The sequence below is a fragment of the Tetrao urogallus genome (assembly GCF_951394365.1).
Source record: "Tetrao urogallus genome assembly, chromosome: 1".
Classification (NCBI taxonomy): Eukaryota; Metazoa; Chordata; class Aves; order Galliformes; family Phasianidae; genus Tetrao; species Tetrao urogallus.
This window is the reverse complement of record NC_136813.1, coordinates 117,973,220-117,992,722: the sequence shown is the minus strand read 5'-3', so window position 1 is coordinate 117,992,722 and position 19,503 is coordinate 117,973,220. Positions and strand designations below refer to the sequence as shown.

At 37.7% G+C, this 19,503-nt stretch overlaps 1 protein-coding gene across 1 annotated transcript in view; it reads right to left on the bottom strand.

Moving 5' to 3' along the window:
* The window catches only part of MAN1A2 (mannosidase alpha class 1A member 2), a gene marked incomplete at both ends in the record, with an annotated part of 123,752 nt that overhangs the window by 48,641 nt on the left and 55,608 nt on the right, over window positions 1-19,503 (bottom strand). Inside the window, 2 exons of the mRNA XM_079544012.1 lie at window positions 11,628-11,708; window positions 13,040-13,158. Coding sequence (XP_079400138.1) covers window positions 11,628-11,708; window positions 13,040-13,158 — 200 coding nt within the window. The remainder of the gene's footprint in view (window positions 1-11,627; window positions 11,709-13,039; window positions 13,159-19,503) is intronic.

Genomic DNA, 19,503 nt, shown 5'->3' with positions numbered 1-19,503 from the left:
GTACTACAAGAACTCTGATATCTCGAGAACAACTGGTGTAAGACAACAATGTTCATCAGCATTACATGATTTGCTGATTTACTGGTTTCATGAACAAAGAAACTGTTCATAAAATGTTTTAACTTTCCAAAAATACAAACAACAAAAAACCATTACCAGTTCAGCAAATTGAAAATCTACAACTCCGAATGTATTGTAACTGATGCTTCCTTCATTCATGCTAATCTAGACCTCTCTCTTCTCTTTAATGATAGTCAAACTGTTGTTTTGGTTTTCTTTTTTCAGGGGAAATAAAATGCTTTTGTAAAAAGAATTTCTAAGACTCACATTATTTTCAAAACACGCAGACTGAGCTGACATTTTGTTTAACAAGTGACACTACAGATAAGGCTTTTACAAATATTTTACATACAAAAAAAACCTGTCATACTGGATACCTCCCCACAAGATATGCTTTTGTTTAACAACCTGAAATGAAGAATAGTGGAAAGTCAAGAAGGTTCTCCTTTTCTAGATGGTACATGAAATTGAGTGATATAACAGTTGCCTTCAATCTAGAAGTGATGGCTACATAAGCCTAGTTAAACTTAATGTCTGTCTAGAGGTTCAGCTTGTGAAACGCTGCTAGAGCATTGTAGAAGAACTATTCTAACTTCAAGGAAAAAGCTGCAAATGCATTCTGCACTCAATTTCTGAAACAAAAATCTTAGTAAAGCCCACAGGACTGTACAGGTCTATCCATCACCCAAGTCCTCAGATCTCTTCTTTCCTAGATGCTATAGACTGTTATGAGATAAAAATGTCATGTTTCTGTGTTTAGTATTTAAAAAAAAAAAAAAAAAAAAAAAAAAAGGATTGGCAAAAGAGATGGCAAGAATCTACCTATCATATCATATCAACATAATATCACATCAGTCTGGATGCAAAAGACAGTGCAGGAAAACTACCATGGTGGTAGTGCCTCAGGTGCGTAGACACTTTTCTTGTTTTATCATATAAATCCACTCAATCTAAAAATGAGCAGAAAAAACAAATGCATAAAACTACATCAATTAAATCCAGATAAGACATAATTTGGTACAACTTTACATGTTTATATTTTACAAAGCAACAATATGTTCAAATACTGCTTCTTCAATATAAAATAATTTACACTACTGCAGTTTTCTACCAACACCTAAGAATTTGCAAACAGAATCTCCAAATGACACTATCTTTTATTAGAGTTTTCCAAAGCTGTTTTCCTGGACAATAGACATGAGGAATCTAGTTAGCGTTGACTCTGGCATCCTATGAACTAGTGGTTTCATACTACTGATATTTTTGAAAAATCTACATTAAAAGTTTTGTGCATAACTAACTTGCTAGAAGTATCTGAAATTTTTGCTCTAAAAGATCCAAGTGTAAAAAAATTGGCATGCACTGTAAAACCAGCTAATCACATTTAAACTACCTGGCACTAGTTAACAGTACCCATGTAGTTAAAGTGCATAATTTCTGTTCACTTCCTTGGCACTGGTTTCAAAGTTAAATTCTGCCCGTTTTTAAAGAGTCTTCATATCTGAGGTGCTTTATACCAGTCTGTCAACATCACAGAAAAAATGCTGTAAGGATCTGGCATATAAATACCTCCGAAATCAGATAATTCCAGAAAGATATAACGAACTGTCTAGGTGAGCCAGGAACTGGCTGTTTTGAGTTAATTCTCTCTTCTATTAATTTTCTATTATTATAAGGAAATTACTTTCAGCCCAGGAAATACTTTTTTTCTCTATTATTCCTTCTTGTCTTAACTGAGTTCTTTGCTGTAAGTTTGCGCATACTAATGTGACAGATTAGTTACCTTCTAGAAGTAACAATCCTGAATTTGCACAACTTGCCAAGAAGAATCACTCACACCTAACCATGCATGCTTTAAAGATGCAAGTGGGCTTCTAAAACACCTACCATTCAAATGATTTCTTCTTGCTGTGGGACCTTCTGTAGCTCAGGGAATCAGACATGAGGGTACAGAAAATGTCTGCTTAAAAGTCCCCCCAGAAGTTGCAAGCAGCAAGATAGATTGTTTTAGAGCAAAAAAGCAGAATGTGGATGATAAAACGTATCTGGATAGTCATTAGGGATCAAAACAAGAATCATCGAAGGGAAGAACATCAGCACAGAGCTTTACCAGCAGCAAAGCCAAAGTGGTACCAGATGGGGCTTCCTGTCTCCCAGCTCACACAAGCTGATGTAACAGTGAAAATAAATTAAAGGGCATGACTAAGAGCAGAAGAAAAGAAGTAAAAGGTAGGAGGGGATGAATAACAGAAAAATGAATGGAGACAAAAGCATAGAAGGTAGTAACAAGAGACCATGAAAGAAATCAGGAACAAGAAACACAAGTACCACAGTCATAGAATTGTAGGAGTCAGAAGGGACCCCTGGAGACCATCTATTCCAACCCACAGCTAAAGCAGGTTCCCTAGAGTAAGTTACACAGGAAAGTAGCCAGGTAGGTTTTCAATATCTTCAGAGAATGAGACTCCACAGCCTCTTCAGACAGCCTGTTCCAGTCCTCTGTCACTCTGACAGTTCTTCCTTGAGCTAGTACAGAACTTCCAGTGTTACACTTTCTGCCTGTTGCCCGGAGTTCTATTGCTGTTTGCCACTGAAAAGTCTGCCCCGTTGACTTGACTCTTGTACTTTAAATGTTTATAGACATGTGATGAGATCCCCTCCCAGCCTTCTCCAGACTGAAGAGTCCTAGGTCTCTCAGCCTTTCCTTGTATGGGAGGTGCTCCAGACCCTTAATCATCTTTCTGGCCCTCCTCTGGGCTCTCTCTAACAGTTTCCTGTCTTTCTTGAACTGAGGAGCCCAGAGCTGGATACAGTACTCCAGACTGGCCTCAACCTGCTGGACATACTCTTTTTAATGCACCCTAGGATACCATTGCCCTTCTTGACCACTGGGGCACACTGATGGCTCATGGCTAAACTGTTGTCCACCAGGACACCTAGATCCTTCTCCTCAGAGGTATTCTCCAGAAGGTCAGCCCATAATTTGTACCGATGCATACAGTTATTTCTCCCCAGGTGCAAGACTCTACATTAGCTCTGCTGAACCTCATCAGGTTCATCTCTGCCCAACTCTCTTGTCTGTCCAGGTATTGCTGAATGGCAGTACAGCCTTCTGTCATGTCAGCCACTCCTCCCAGCTTCATATCATCTACAAACTTGCTATCCCTTCATCCAAATCACTGATGAAGAAATTGAACAAGATCAGACCCCAGTATCAACCTCTGGCGAACACTGCTAGTTACAGACCTCCAACTAGACTTATGCCACCAATCACAACTCTCTTGAGATCAGCCAGTTCTCAATCCACCTCACTGTCCACTCATCTCACATTTTCTAAGCTTCCTTACAAGGATGCTGTGGGAGTCAGTGTCAAATGCCTTGCTGAAATCAAGGTACACAACATCCACTGCTCTCTCCCCATCTAGTAAGCCAGTGATGACATCACAGAAATCTATTATGTTGGTCAAGCACAATTTTGCTTTGGTGATCCATGTTTAACTACCTCTTATAACTTTTTCTTTCAAAAGCCTGGTTCCAGAACAAGTTGTTCCATCAACTTTCCAGGGATGGAGATGAGGCTGACTGGCCTGCAGTTGCCTGGATCACCCTTCAAACCCTTTTTGAAGATTGGTGACACATCCTCCAGTTTTCAGGGACCTCTCCTGTTCTCCAAGACTTTCAAAGATTATAGAGAGAGGTTTACCAATCATTTCTACCTCCTCCCTCAGCACACGTGGGTGCATCCCATGGGGACCCACAGATTTTTGTGCGTTGTTTGACCAAACGCTCTCTGATCAGACCCATCTAAACCAAACAGAAGTATTCCATTCCCCAGACTCCTACATTCAGGTCCTGGGATTACTGAGGGGCAGTCATAGTATTAAAGACTAATGCAAACAAGGCATTCAGTATCTCTGCCTTCTCAGCATTCCCTGCTTCTAGGACACTCACTTCATTCAGTAGCAGACCCACACAATCACTAGTCATCATTTTACTACTGATATACTCAAAAAAGCCTTTCTTATTATCCTTGATCTCCTTTGCCAGATTTTATCTCAAGTGGGAATCACAGAAACAATTGCAGAACGGCTCCTCATCAGCAGAGTAGATTCTTCTGATCTAGAACTGATCCTAAAATATGTCTCACTTAAGATCCCTTTCTAGATAAAGGTATCCAGGTAAAGTAAACGGTATAACCCTATCTTGATGGAGTATGTTTTAATCTGCAATCAAAAACATTTCGCTACTACCAATTGTTCTACAGACCAGAGTAACAGGCTATATTGTGGTCCTAAAAGTCTCAATCAGAGATAATCCATTACCTCTGCAAATTCTAGAAAGGAAACAATGTATTAAGAAACTTAAAACAGTTCTGAGGTAAAGTAATCAATGAGAGTCCTTTCCATGCAACAAAAGACATCTACCATCTCCTGTTATTAATCATTGGCTCTTTTCTGGCAACATTTGCTCTCGATACATACTCTGCTCATGTCAAATACCTTCTTAATTTCCCCTATATTTCTGTCTATCATGTCATCCCTTTCATTCTTCAGCTGTACTTATACTGATTCAGTTCCTACTTTTATTCCTGACTCTTGTTTCTCTTCAATGTGCTGCCAAGCTTTCAATTTGAAATCAATTTTGATTTCCTCCTTAGACTTTGGTAGAAATGACTCAGTCCTTCTTAGACTTATTTGCCTTTACAAGAAACAGTGTGAAACAATATGCAATTTCATCCATGTACACTCATACTATGTACACTTCCTCCTCCCATTGGTACGATGTGACAGATTACGGTGCAAAAATCACACTCTGAAAAAAAAAAAAGCATACAAAAAATCACATTGCTTTTACATTTACAAAACACATATTTTACACAATGTCAGATATACTTCCTTACATTGCACATGAAAGTGACTAAATAGTATTTTGTTGTGTTTGCTTTTTTTAAATGGATGAACTGGTTTGTTTTCAAAAGATTTACAGATGTATTTAGTTTAACTACTGCTAATACATACAAATTATTAAAAAAAGGTGGTAAGCACAAGCTATGAGCCATGAATTATTAAGTAAAAAATCTTATGGTTGCATAAATTCTGCAAGGCACTTGGAAGGAAAAAAACAAAACAAAACAAAAAAACCAACCACATTTATTTTGGAAAACGGTAAGAGAAATACCCTACATTCCTGCAGAAAAATTTATGCATCTTCTTGTAGAAGAAAAAGACAAGGATTTTCTTCTTTCAGTCTTGTAATCAAAAATCAGAAAGGCTCAGAACAGTGAACTCATATTTTGTATAAATAAAATAGACTAAGCATAAATACCAACTTAACTTTAAATACTACTTGTTGCCAGAGTGAAACATTTCTCCCATATACTGACTATTGATGCATCCAGGAGATTTCTGTACCTTTTCATGATTTTTCTATTATTTCTGATGCTTTTATATATCCTTTTTAAAACACTACTACCAATACGTTTATAGCATAACAATGAACTTTTATTAATGTCTTAAACAGAAATAAATTCCTCTTCATCTTCAAACCTCATAAATCCAAATGCTTACAGGCTTTTTGTGACAGGATTTCATATCAAAAGCTCAAATTCAAGCTGAGGTGAGTTCTTCATCTTCAAAGTCACAGCCTCTCAAAACACTGTTCTGCTGATCTGGTCAACACTGGTTATTGCTGCGGGTTACTTTTCATTTAGTTTCCTTATTTCCTTATAACTAACAGCCAGAATCTACATCACTGGCAACATTAAAAATTTGTAACAAGTCAAAATTATCAACCAACTTAATTTCAATAGTTTTCTACTTACTTGTCATTTCAACATTAGCAAATCAACATACAGCTATACATTGTTATGAGAACAATTTTATTATGAAATGTTTATTAGATTGATGACCTCATTTTCTGTTAACTCAGTCCTTGAGGCTAGGGAGGAAGAGTGAAAATGGACTGACTCACAGATGCCTAGGTCAGCTTAAGTGGCCTTTTTTTAATATACATTGTTTCAGCTTAAGCATTTATTTGAAATGTTACATTTTGAATTAGAAAAAAATGAATGTTACTAGGACAGAGAGCTTCTTAGTCATTTCTGTGAAGATATTTGCTGATTTTCCAATTAATAAATTCTCATACAGTAAACATTTGGCTTAGCAACTTCTTGATACCTAATGGATTTGAAAAGCTTGTCTTTATCACACATTCTAAGAGACAACGACTTTTCTGAGTAACGTTGTGCTAGTTTTTACTGGTTTTGTTGTCTTTGTAACATTCATGGCATTTGTTTCTCTTAGTATCTGCTCTTCTCTAAGCCAATATTCAAATTCCTTTTTAAAGATGGAAATCTAAAGCACTAAATGTAAACAAGTTCCAAAATGTAAAACCAGTCAAAGATACCTTGTGCTAGAATGTGATCATGTCTGGAGTTGAATTTTATTTTTGTCTTAGAGTGAAAAGAGCAGCTTAAAACAACAACAACAAAAACAACTGTGATCTCAACTGACCAAAAAGAATCCCAACTTCCTCTCAAAATGAAACCAATTATGAAAACCCTTAGTGCAGAAGCTAGCAGAGGAAACTTGGCAGGTAGAAATTAGTGTTTTATACTACCAACAGTATTGCTAGTAAATGAACATTAAGAAAGGTTCAGACACTGTGCTTGCTGAAAGCAGTGTCCATCAGCATCAGTATGACTGCTACACTACTGAAGAGGGAGAAAAAAACTAATAGACATGACCATCAGGAAATACTCAGCATGCAAGCTGGACATGAGGAGAAACTTTTTCTCTCAAAGAGTGGTCAGGCACTGGAATGGCTGCCCAGGAAGGTGGTGGAGTCGCCATCCCTGGCAGTGTTCAAGAGGCGCCTGGATGAGGAGCTATGAGATATGGTTTAGTAGCTTGTGGTACTAATAGGAATCGGAGGATGGTTGGACTAGATGATCTTACAGGTCGTTTCCAACCTTGCGATTCTATGATTCAAGTAGTGACAAATGATCTATATAACCCTTTCGGTGAACACAATCCAAACTTTAAGAGTGGCTATTATTACACAGTTAAGATACTTTCTATCGTTAAAACAGCTTATCCTTTAATTTCACCACTTTAAAGCACATTATACCAATGAGCAAACCTGCTTCCAATCAACCTACAGCAGAAGAAACAAAAATGCTATGAATTAAGTTTTCTCCTCTTTTCCACATCTGCTGGTGCTATGCTGTAGTAACATGCAGCAATACATTATTAGGCTAACTAAAAATTGACAGTCAAGAAAATGTTTTCTACAGATCTAGTAAACAAGTAAACAGAAATTGTGCAAAGATTACAAACTGCATTTAGGCATGGTAATGATTTAAGGGTAAAAAAAAAAAAAAAAAAAAACACTTTTCAGGTTGTTAGGGCTGAGTTATACCTTGAGTTGTCCTGGACACTTATGAGTAAGTAGCTCATCCCATAGCAATAACCTGCAAATCTTTATTGGATGGGATGTACATAATGCTGTCATCTTCTTCGAGTTTTTAACTTCTGACAAATTTAATATAAGTACTTTCTTTTTCAGATACAGTTAGACACATAAAACTAGCTCACAAAAAGAAATACTGTCTTGCTTATAAAGACTTATACTTCATATATGTTAGTCAGTTGTTAGGAGTATCCACTCACACATATAATGTATTTTTATTAAAGAATTTTCCTGAACACAAGAGACATTGGCAGTCAGCTTACTGGCAGGAAAAAAACCCTAGAACAGGTTATTTTGATTACTTGTTAATAGAGTATTGGGTACATAACAGCCTTTGCTCTTCAAATGACAGATTTCAGGTTGAATTTACCCACACACATTAAATCATTTTGCCCAGAAAGATGTGTCATTTTCATAGTGTTTATAAAAGCCATAAAAACAATCATATAAAGGAAGAGTTTATATATAAGGCTGGTATCGGTAAACACAATAAATCATTAATCTTTTTCACACTGCAAATGCCATAAGGAAATAACTTTTTTCAAAAATAAATCTGTAAGCTACTACTTTATTGTACTGATAAATCAGCAGTAGACAGCAACACTGCCACAACGGCATTAGTATCCTCCTGCCACCACCATACAACAGTCACTAAATAATATTTGCCTTGTTTTCTTTACTTGATGCTAGTTTGTTGGGTTTTTTTTTCTTTTAACATTTAGATAGAGTTGATTTCGATCCTAAGCTGGCACATACAGTGTTTATTCTGAAGAAGGCAAAATTAACATTTCATTTCTATTTCTGTTATATTATCAAACGTATCACAGTCATCTCTCAAGCATAATAAAGATGGTGGCTCCAGAAGTTACAGGACTGTTCCAGGCATTACTGAGAAACAGCCTAGTCAATTTAGATAACAAGCCATTATACATTTTACCTCCATTTACCTCACTTGACACATGGAAAAGAATAGGCATACTATCAAAGTAAACAGCATCATTAAAACCACAATCACATCTGAGCATGATCTAATCAAGACCTGTAATGTGATACCTGAAATACACCATGGAGACCACAGGGTCACGCTGCTAGTTAAGCTAAATATATATATATTTTTAAGTAACGGTTAAGCAGTAAATGGGACACCTCCATCTAAACTAACAGCTATATTTAAATGCTATGACCAATATCTAGCACTACAGCTGATAAACTGATAAAATTCAATCAAGCACAACTGCCCTCTACATACAGTGGAGAAAAGCAAACAGATAAACCATACTGATATACTGAAACAATAAAATGGGCTAGGAAGGGAATATGAGCAAATAAATGATAGCTTGATGAACACATGAAGGATACCCTACCACTGGAGAAAGACTTCCCTTAGAAGAATAACCCCATTTACACTTTCATAAGCTAATCATGCAAAACACGAAATATTTGTATCAGACTTGCCTGTCTTCTCTGTGACAGAAAACGGATAAGGACAGAAACGGTTATAAAAAGAAATAAGGCATTCCCCAAACCAGAGCTGATGAATTCCTTCCCTTCTTGTAAGATAGAAGGGAGAAGATCAGGTTGAAAAATTGTATCTAAAAGATGTTTTCAGTAGTTTAGCTGGGAAAGGAGTAACTCCCAAGAAGTTCTCATCAGAGGAATATATTTGTCTGCTGGGCTCAATTATTGGAAAGACTCAAGTTTCTTTGCTCATCTCATTCATGCTGATATACTGCAGAGAAATTATCCAACTTGGCAAACCAAGTAGTCTCTGAAGTACCAGCAGCAGTCCTACATGTCAAATTATTTGAAATAAATGCAGCCTGAACATTTATTTATGAGTTCTTGTATTGAAAAATGGAGACAATATATATATATGATCGCTTAACAGAAATGTTCTTTGACACATTGTGAAGTGTTTAAAATCCACTGGTGAGACTGATGCCATAAAAATATTTTAAAAAGACAATAGTCAGCTCAGCAGCAACAATTTAAGACAACACCCAGCCTCAAAATGCAGACAAAGCATTCGGTTTTGGCTACACTCATCTACACAATGGGGTAAAAGCATTTTGTTAAGGTGCTAGTTCCAGGGTATTTACTGATTTATCTAAATAATCCAGTTACTGGTGATTGCTGCTCTTCCTCTGAGGTTGTTCATGTTCACGGTAAATGACTCCAAGGATATGCTCTAGTTTAGGTTATCCAGAGACAAGATCAACATTCCTAGCTGAAAAGCGTTGTGGCACCGCTCTGCTGCTCAATGCTTTAAGATTTCAGTGATCACATAGTACTTAATGTGATCTGAGGTCCAAGTGACAGAAATAAAAATTTCTAGAAAGGAAGAATTCCTCACCATGCTGCTGAGATCACTTACACTGAAGTAGGAATCATGACTCCTTGCAACAGTTCCGCAACTTAGCTGTTGCAACTGCTCCCTGGCACAAATTGAAAACCACAAGCAGCTGAAACTACTTTTCATGAAACAACTTTACTTACGTCTGACAGCATAAGAAAGTTTGTGTTCTGAAGGTCTTCAGAAGAAAACTGGTGGGTTAATATTGCTGACGTAGATGAAATTCAGCACCTGCCTCAAGTAAATATTTGGGATAATCATTCAGGGATTTTTATGCCTTTTGTCAAGGTAAAGTAAATAGGCTGGAATTTCACTGTGCACTGGCACAAGCAAAAGCTGCTATGAAGACTGTCTCCCTGAGGAGGTGCCACAGCAATCAGTTTTAAAGGTTGATTTGCCACACGGGGTCATATCACTAGAGTAAAGTACTGAGCTCCTAGGAAACTGCTGTAAGAACTAAGCCTGACAGGTTCTGGAGGCAGAGAAAGGCTCACTGCCATGAAGGTAAGCTCAATTCTTAAGTCACTATAAGAGAAATGGAGCAGCAACATTCCATGCTTCTCTTTTCCTTCAGGCTCCCTCTAACAGACCACAAATCAGTGCAACAGAAAGGACTGCTTGAAACTTATCCCCCTGCAGACACAGCTCTTGGAGAACGTGGACAAGAAGGCTGAAGAGTAAATACTTGAAAAATGAACTCAACATTCTTTTCAAGATTCCCACCGGATTTGTGTTGTGTCTCTATGTTCTTCTTCCAAAGCAAAGTCACTCCTAACAGGAAAGTTCATGTGTCCCAGCATGATGCCAAAGACTTAAACTAACATCAAATATACGGTTTCTCCCAGCTACTGTTAGACTTGTGGACAAATTCCTGAGTACTTGCTAATACATTCACATGGTGGTCCCCTAAACAAATGGAAAGAATACCTGGATACCTGGAAGTGTATAAAACCTTAATCTGTGAAATACTGTGAAATAGCTGGAAGCCTAACATCTCAGGCAGTGGACTACAGAATGTCCAGTAATAAAAATAAAATCAAAGACACAGAGAACAGATCAAAAGACAGCTAGCTGTTAAAATGTGAGAAGAGCTATGAGTTAATCTGTAAGTTGGGTCAGGCTCCGGTTTTCTGAAAATATGGGAAGTAATGGGACATGAAATCACAATGTTATTGAAAGACCAAAGTCGTCCATGATTGCAAGTCTTTGGGTATGTGCATGCCTTCAATACAAGGATGCCTTTGGATAAGCATTCAAAAGCGTAAGCCTCCAATCTTTCTTAATAAGTGTTAAAACTGGGATGAAATTGGCTTGATATTTCTGTTTGTTACCAAGAAAATAGTAAGGAGATTGTTGTACCACTTTCGTGAAGCAAACCTCTAGCTTTGCAAGACAAGTAACAAAAATGATTATTTCTACCTTTGTGGAGTTACAGACTATCAGAACAAGTTATTTTTGGCAGTATAGAACAGGGACTTGACATTTCAGTTTGATGTTTACTGAAGTGAACTTCTTTTGAAAACATCCAATAAAAGAAGTTTCCAAGTTCTAACAAGGTACCCTAATTCAGCTTATATCTGTACAGAAACAAGTTTTGAAGATTTTAAGAAACTCTGTACAACTCATTACTGTGAAATTAGTTTCCAAACTACAGATACACCAAGATCCTAAAAAAAATTCTTCATATGCAAACTTTACTTGTTAAAATATATTACATTTCACAGATGCCTTCTAGTATCCTTACCTCTTGGCCTGAAAGGTAGTACGCTGCTAGAAGGCCTCCAATGAAGCGAATATTGACCTCAAAAACAGATACTTCAGAATTCTGGAACATGAAGAAAAAGTAAGTCATTAACCACCCCTCTAATCAACGAAAAAAATGTCACCATGGCAACTGGGACATGAGTAGACAGTCTTAAGTTGTGCCAGGGCCGGTTTAGATTGGTAATAAGAAGAATTCCCCAGTGGAAAAGGGGTCAACACTGGAGTGGGTTTCCCAGAGAACTGGTGGAATCTCTATTCCTGGACATGGCACTGAGGGACATGGTTTGGTAATGGGGTTTGGGAAGTCACCTTGTTGGCTGGACTTCAGGATCTTCTACGCCTTTTCCAACCTAGATGATTGAATGATTTTACGTCCCAAACCAACTATTTCACTACCTAAATCCATATTGAAATTCCCGTGTCCTTCATGACACAGTGATAATGTCAGTTCCATGTTCAATTGATTTTTAAAAATTGAATTAGCTTTTATCTTCTTCTCTGATCATATTATCACTACAAAGTGCAATTGAAGCTGTTTGGGGATGGTGGGAAAGAATAACTTAAAAAAAAAAAACAACGCAACTTTGAGCCATATTCAAGCCCTCCATATTTAAGGCAACTTGTTAATCTTCATTACATAGCAAGCTGTAATTTAACCCCCAGTGTGACATGTAAATTTATTCCACCTAAATCATAAATTAATTCTGCAAATTCATAGAGACAGCCTCACAACATGAAAGCTATAGTAGTTAATTTATTACACATTTATGATGACACCGTTATGTCTACACCATCTCTGATGTATTTAGCATCTTCAATTTTAGACTGAATAATTATTTGGCAGTAACTTAAAAAAATATATTAAGTAGAATTTCTTTCATGTTTGCCAGAGAGCAAATGTACTAAAACAAACAAAACAAAACAAAAACAATCCTTTCTGAAATGTAGATTTAATATGAGGATAACAAGAAGCGTTTGCTCAATTTTGACTGAATATCAATGTTCCATTCTCTGGGGATAAATCCTCTTTCACAACTCAGTTACTACTTAGTAGCTCCAGCTACTACAACCTAGTAAAGCCTTATTTTTTCTGTATTAATTTCTTCTGTCGAGGACCTACTGATTCTTACTGATCACTTTTCTTTCATTCTCTAACTGTATTTGTACTTTGACAATAGTAGATGTATCTTTAGTTATAACTGGAGCTTGAAAGGTGTTCTGTTGTGGGTTTGTTTGTTTGTTTTTTAAAATATCAAGTCAGAAACAGAGAACTTCATTAAAGTTTGCATCTGAACTTCAGATGCAAATTCCAGCTGAAAGACTTCTTCATTCTCCCTCAAGGCAGAATACCAAGAAAAGGACTAGAGAAATAATAGGATAAGTTCTACTCACCACACTGAAATCAAGATTCTTGTCAATCCATTCTTGTCCTTCTCGGAATTCATCATGAAGCCCCATTATATAAAGAGTATCCAGTGCATCTACTATGGTAGCACCCATTTGTGAGTTTCCTACACACAAAAAGGATTTCTGTTTCAAATGATGATTACTTTTCTTGAACATCACAAGCATAATAACCCAAGCAGCTGCAAAACAAAGTTACTAAAAGATGACAGTACAAGGAATAGCCAAATTGAGCAAGGAATTAACAGCAACATAAGAGGATCACACCTCTTTCAAAGCTTTAGTTCTCTGACACAGTTTGGACTCTGGGAAGAAAAGACAACAAGAGACAGAAAAAAATCCCTTATCTGTTTTCATAACTTGAACGTGAGTAACTCTTCTTTGACACAAGTAAAGGACAGCAAAGTATCCTGCTTGAAATACTACTAGGAATTCTAGGACAAAAGAGTTTAAAAAATATACACACAAAAGATAAAGCAATTTGTATATGCCTCTATGTCTTGCATTTCCCAACATTTACTACTGAATGGTTTTGCAGTTATAGAAGCTACTCAGAGCCTGAAAGTACTGATGGACAAGCAGGGTGCCTTGGCTTGGCTTGACAGATAAACCAAAAGCACCAAGATTTTTCACTTTCTGCTGAGCCTCAAAACTCTGACATGCTAATGAATTCTGTAATTATCATTGAAGAAGAACATCTGAAGCCAAATGAAAATCAATAATGCTTTATCCTAAAATGCCATCTGAAACAGAAGCAATTGATCAATGAGCAACTCCTGAGTTTGTAAGAAGACAGCTGAACAGTAGCAAGCTCCAACATTCTTAGGCCATCTCAGTCTAAGCTCTTGCACTTGTACGGCAGAGATCTTCATTTCTGGAGGAGCACAGGAATTACTATGGGTTTATTTATTTTATGTTTGAATATTTACAGGGCACTGTTGCTACCTGGTTGTTTCTCTTCATTCATTTCTGCATTTTATTTACTTAAAGATTGGTTTGTTTATTTATTTATTCCTACAGCACAATAGCAACTTAATTGAGTCAACAACCCCATAGTAACTCTTCTAAACACCTCAGTAACTGTTAATTACAACTTAATTTCATTCTCTGATTAATAATAAATTAAACACAATAATCTTGCTCACAACGTAATCACCAACTAATTTCTTCAAAAATAAGCATGCATCTGCTTTAATGGATTTGAACTACATATAGAAATCCTTAACTCAGTGGTGTGTTAAGAGTATTCAAGTTCAGATTGGGATACACTACATTTCTTAAGATTAATCAGAAGACATACCCTTTGACAAGTTAGCCACTAGGCACACCTATAACTCTCAGGAAATGAATTCAGTCCAGTGCTTAAGTAATGTAATGTAAATCCATTGCTCATGATGGAATGTTGCTTTTGGGCGAGCTACAGAATGCACTTAACTTTTAATGTTCCATACACACAGTATGACAGTGTTCTAATTTTTCACTTCAGAGAGATGCCAACTGGATCATAACAGAAAGACTAATTTCAGTTCTAGCTGACAAGGTAGTTCTGATGTAAAGTCAGAATGCATAACACTGCTATGGCACTCAAAGTAATTTCTGTTGTTTTATTTAAACCACAATGAAAATGATTCCAAGTACACAAGACGTTTGAGTAAATAGGAATACACTGACAATCTCCTTCATGTAAGATCTTCTCCATTGTTTGCAACCACAGAAATAAACACAGTTCAACAGAACAAACAAGACTGCTCAGCATTTTTCCCCCAAGAGTCAATTTAAGGTGTAGGTTCATACTCTAATTTTTTTTACTTTTTTTTTTCTGGGCTGCACTCCAGAATCGCCTTTGTGTGACTTTCTGCTTCTCTCCTCTTTTATGCCTATCTTTCCTAGGCCCACAAAAGCACAACAGAGCATTACTGAGAAAAGTTGCTTGTACTCATACATGCCACTTCCCTTGAGTAGAGACAAATGCCTCTTTCTGAGATATAAATCAATATGGTTGTAATTTCTGGATTATATGGAAGAGATTAACCATTTCTTAGAAAGTTCCTTTAAGTATAGCATTTATATTCCAACATACAAAAATATTTTCATTTATCTACTGATCATGGTTTGCTATTTCACATGGATTTAGTTTATTTTTCCATTTTCTTCTTACAGATACAGTAATTAATCCTAACAGCTCACCAGAACATAGAATCACATAATCACAGAATGGCCAGGGTTGGAAGGGACCTCAAGGATCGTGAATCTCCAACCTCCCTGCCACATGCAGGGCCACCAACCTCCCCATTTAATACCAGACCAGGCTGCCCAGGGCCCCATCCAGTCTGGCCTTCAACACCTCCAGGGACAGAGCATCCACAACCTCTCTGGGCAGCCTGTTCCAGCACCTCACTCTCATAGTAAAGAACTTCCCCTTGACATCCAACCTAAATCTTCCCTCCCTCAACTTAAAACTGTTTCCCCTTGTCCTGCTGTTATCTACCCTTTGAAAGAGCTGATTCCTTTCCTGTTTGTAGGCCCCCTTTAGGTACTGAAAAGCTGCAATTAGGTCAATCCACAGCCTTCTTTTCTCCGTACTAAACAAGCCCAGCTCCCTCAGCCTGACTTCATAGGAGAGGTGCTCCAGTCCTCTGACCTCGTGGCCCTCCTCTGGCCCCAACAGCTCTGTCTTTTTTGTACTGGGGCTCCAGACCTGGACACAGTGCTCTAGATGGGGCCCCACAACGGCAGAGCAGAAAGGGACAATCACCTCCCTGTCCCCGCTGGCCATCTCTCTTCTGATGGAGCCCAGGATACCATTTGCTTTCTGAGCTGCAAGAGCACACTGCTGGCTCATGTTAAGCTTTTCATCCACCAGGACCCCCAGGTCCTTCTCTGCAGGGCTGCTCTCAAGGACTGCTCCTTTCAGTCTGTATAGATGCCTGGGACTCCTCTGGCTCAAGTGCAAAACCTTGCACATCTTTCTTGAGGAAGACTGAGAAGACCACTCTCTTGTTTTGTAGGCTTTTGGGGAATACATTTCAAAAAGTCAAGAGATAACATGTTGCAACAGGTTCTCTAACCAGACTTCTTCCTTAAATGTCAATTGGGCACATAAATCCCACTCTTCCCTCAAATCACCACTGAGAAGCAAGAATCTAAAATGTAAACTTCTTTTTCAGAAATCTTGTGTCTACAAGAACAGAGGGTACATCAGGAGGACATAGGGACATATCTTTTGACAACATGGCCCCTCACATACCTATACCTCTCATGAAATGAATTCAGTGTAGTGCACAAGCACAGTAAGAATTAACACCTCTAGCGCTGTGCCGAATTCCACTGCAGAGGATAACAATCCCACACCTTAGCTGTCCCACATAGCAAGATAAGTACAACTAAAAATGATTCATGGGCTACAGTAGCTTGGCTCAGAATTTCAAATTCAAATTGCTCTCAGTTTCTTTCTTGAAGGACTCCAGGTATTTGTGTGTGGGAAATGTCATTCTTAACTTGATCCTAAATCTGAAAAGCTTCTGGTCAATTCTTGTTTCTGCTGCAGATCACAAGCTAACCAGAATAGGCAGTGAGGTTGTCATGGCTATCTTCTTCCATCTTAAAACGCACAGTACCAGCAAAGCAATAGCTAAAAACTAAGTAAGAGTTCAATGGCCTGCCTTAGAGTTGCACAGAGTAACATGGTGAGAACAGACTACAACAGACAGGAGCCATAATTCCTCCTATTGGTGACGCAAACCATTCACCCTGAACTCTCAGAGGTCGTTTTCCCATTTATAATAGAGTATGTGGGGAAAGTTTTGTTCTTTTGTTCTTTCTTTTTATATTTCATAGCCATGTAAAGATTAATACATTTTTGCTTTAAAGAAGAGGATAGTCTTCATGGACTTCAATTGCATGAGTTGTTTGAAAAGTAATCAACAACTCTAAATAATCTCTAAATAAATAATAAGTTAGAGGAGAATACAATGCTTACTACTACCTCTACAAATCTGATGTGATATTGCTCTGAATGCATGGAGAGCAGATGTCTCATTGTAGTGAAAAAGGCTATAAAACAATTAATTCATAATAGATAATAACACTTCTAGCTGAAGGCACTCCCTCCAGGGCCTGCCTCTGTTCAGTACAAAGCCTCGGTTGGTCACGATGCATAAGATAATAACCGATTCGAGAAGAGTTTGATTTTACGAGTGTCAATTCTTGAAATTTCTTCTTCATATAATTACAGTTCTAGTTGCTTGAGCTCCACATTTAATGAAGTTTATCAAATGAATGCAATGTTCATTCTTCTAAATAAAACAGAACATTCATCACAAGCTAATGAAAGGAATTTAGTTGCAAAATACATTAACCAACTATTAACCAAATCATGCACGCTCATTAAGGAAGAGTATTACTAAAAAAGGACTGCAAATTGTAAGTCAGGTTTATATTTAAGTAGACTTCAGTTTCCTGAGATGAGACAAATAACTCCCTTGTTTGATAGTACATGAATCCACAGTCTGAAATATCTAGCAAATTATATGACTTTGTAAACAGTAGGGATATTAAAAGAAAATTGGCCTTTCTATCTAAAATTCTTTCAATATGCTGAAGTGCTAGATGAAGAACTGCTTTTTTTTTTACAGCTTTTTGAAGTCTCACAAGAGACTACCAGATTATGAGAAAACAGATCATTGTCACATGCTCCATGACAAAAAGTGTATGAAGACAATAAGTAGCCTATTTTCTTTATAACAAAAGGTTGAGTATAAAGATTTAGAAGTCTTGATACTAGATGCAATGCTTAGTCTATTATGTGGAAAGAGAAGGGACTGTGAGCACTGAGGTACTAAAGAAAGTGCATTAACTGAAAGGAGACCTCAAAAATGACACATCATGTAAAGAAGGAGCAAGATGATCCTCTGTCCTTGGAGATATTCAAGGTCAGGCTGGACCAAGCTCTGAGCAACCTGATTTAGCCGTAGATGTCCCTGTTCATGGTAGAGGAGTTGGACTAGATGACTTTTAAGGATCCCCTCAAATGATTCTATGATAAATTATTCGCCAGCAAGCTGCAGTAATGTACCCTGGGTTGAAAAGCAATCATCAAGCAGGTACTTCATAGAAACTTTGATTATTTGACCTGTCACTCATCTATTATTTACTTCAATGAGGTATCACAGACAAATCCAATTACTTCTGGAAAATATTTCCACAGGGACTTTCATTAGCTCAAGCTGAGGGGCAAGACAGTATTCTGGGTGTGGCTGAGATTAAGTGATTTTTTTTCATAAGCAGCCTCTACGGTGCTGTGTTTTGGATTAGTGACTAAAAACAGAGCTGACAATGTACCAGAGTTCAGACTACTGCTAAGCAGTGCTTGAACAGCACTGAGGCTTCTTCTCTTTTCTTCTCAACCTATCAGTAAGCTGGGGATGGACACAGCTAGGACAGGTAATCCAAACTGACGGAAAAGGATATCCATACCATGTAATGTTACACTCAGCAATACAACAAGAGTGCAGGGGGGCTAGGTCTATCAGGTAGCCATCCTTTTACGTTCTGCAGGGCAAGGGTCTGCTTGTGGGAGGTGGCAAGCGATTGCCTTTTTACTCCTTGTACCTTCTCGCCGTTCCATCACTGTTTAGTTACATTTTTACCTTGACTCACTTTTGATGTTCCTGTTCTATTCCCATTTGTGCTGAGTGTGGGGCTGTGAGGTACTGAGCTGCTGACCAGGGCTAGCCCACCACACCAAGAGACCAGATTCGAGAAAAAGCAAAGCTGGAATTTATACAGCCAGCGGATTCCAAATAACTACAACTACAAAAGGTAACATTTATTTTTCTTTCCCCTTTAGTGTCTGCTGCACACTCACACAGGTGATACAATACACTTCAGAGCTAGCCAAAGACCAATTACAGGAATTCCCTAGCAGAGTTATTACCTGAGCCAAGAATTTGCACCAGGTACTAGAGAAAGGTGGCACTGCTGAAACAGTTCTGGCAGACCACAGATGCCACAGACTTAAGGAAATGCAGACCATTCAAAAAGGAGCCTTTGTTCTCAAAATGCACACTTTCAAAGCAGGGCTGCAATAAGCAAGCCAAGGAGATAGGCCTAAAGAAAAACTACCATGAAGCCATTACAAGGAAAGTCAAATACAACAGGCCTAAAAAGTATGTGTAACCATTCCCATCCTTCTACCTTACACAATGACTGAAACGGAAATATTTTCTTAAGGGATGGTGTAAATAAGTATTTTTATGTTCACTTCTAACCTAAACTATTCTATGAGTCTGTGATTAACAAGAAAAGATGAAAGACCCAGAAAGTGGAATCCCCATTAGTTCCTTTAAAATCAAGGTAGGGTTTTAATACTTTCTAAAACCTCTGACAGAAACATACAAGATTCTTATTCTTGTTTACATGGCCAACCTATAGATGCCACCATTAAACATAAA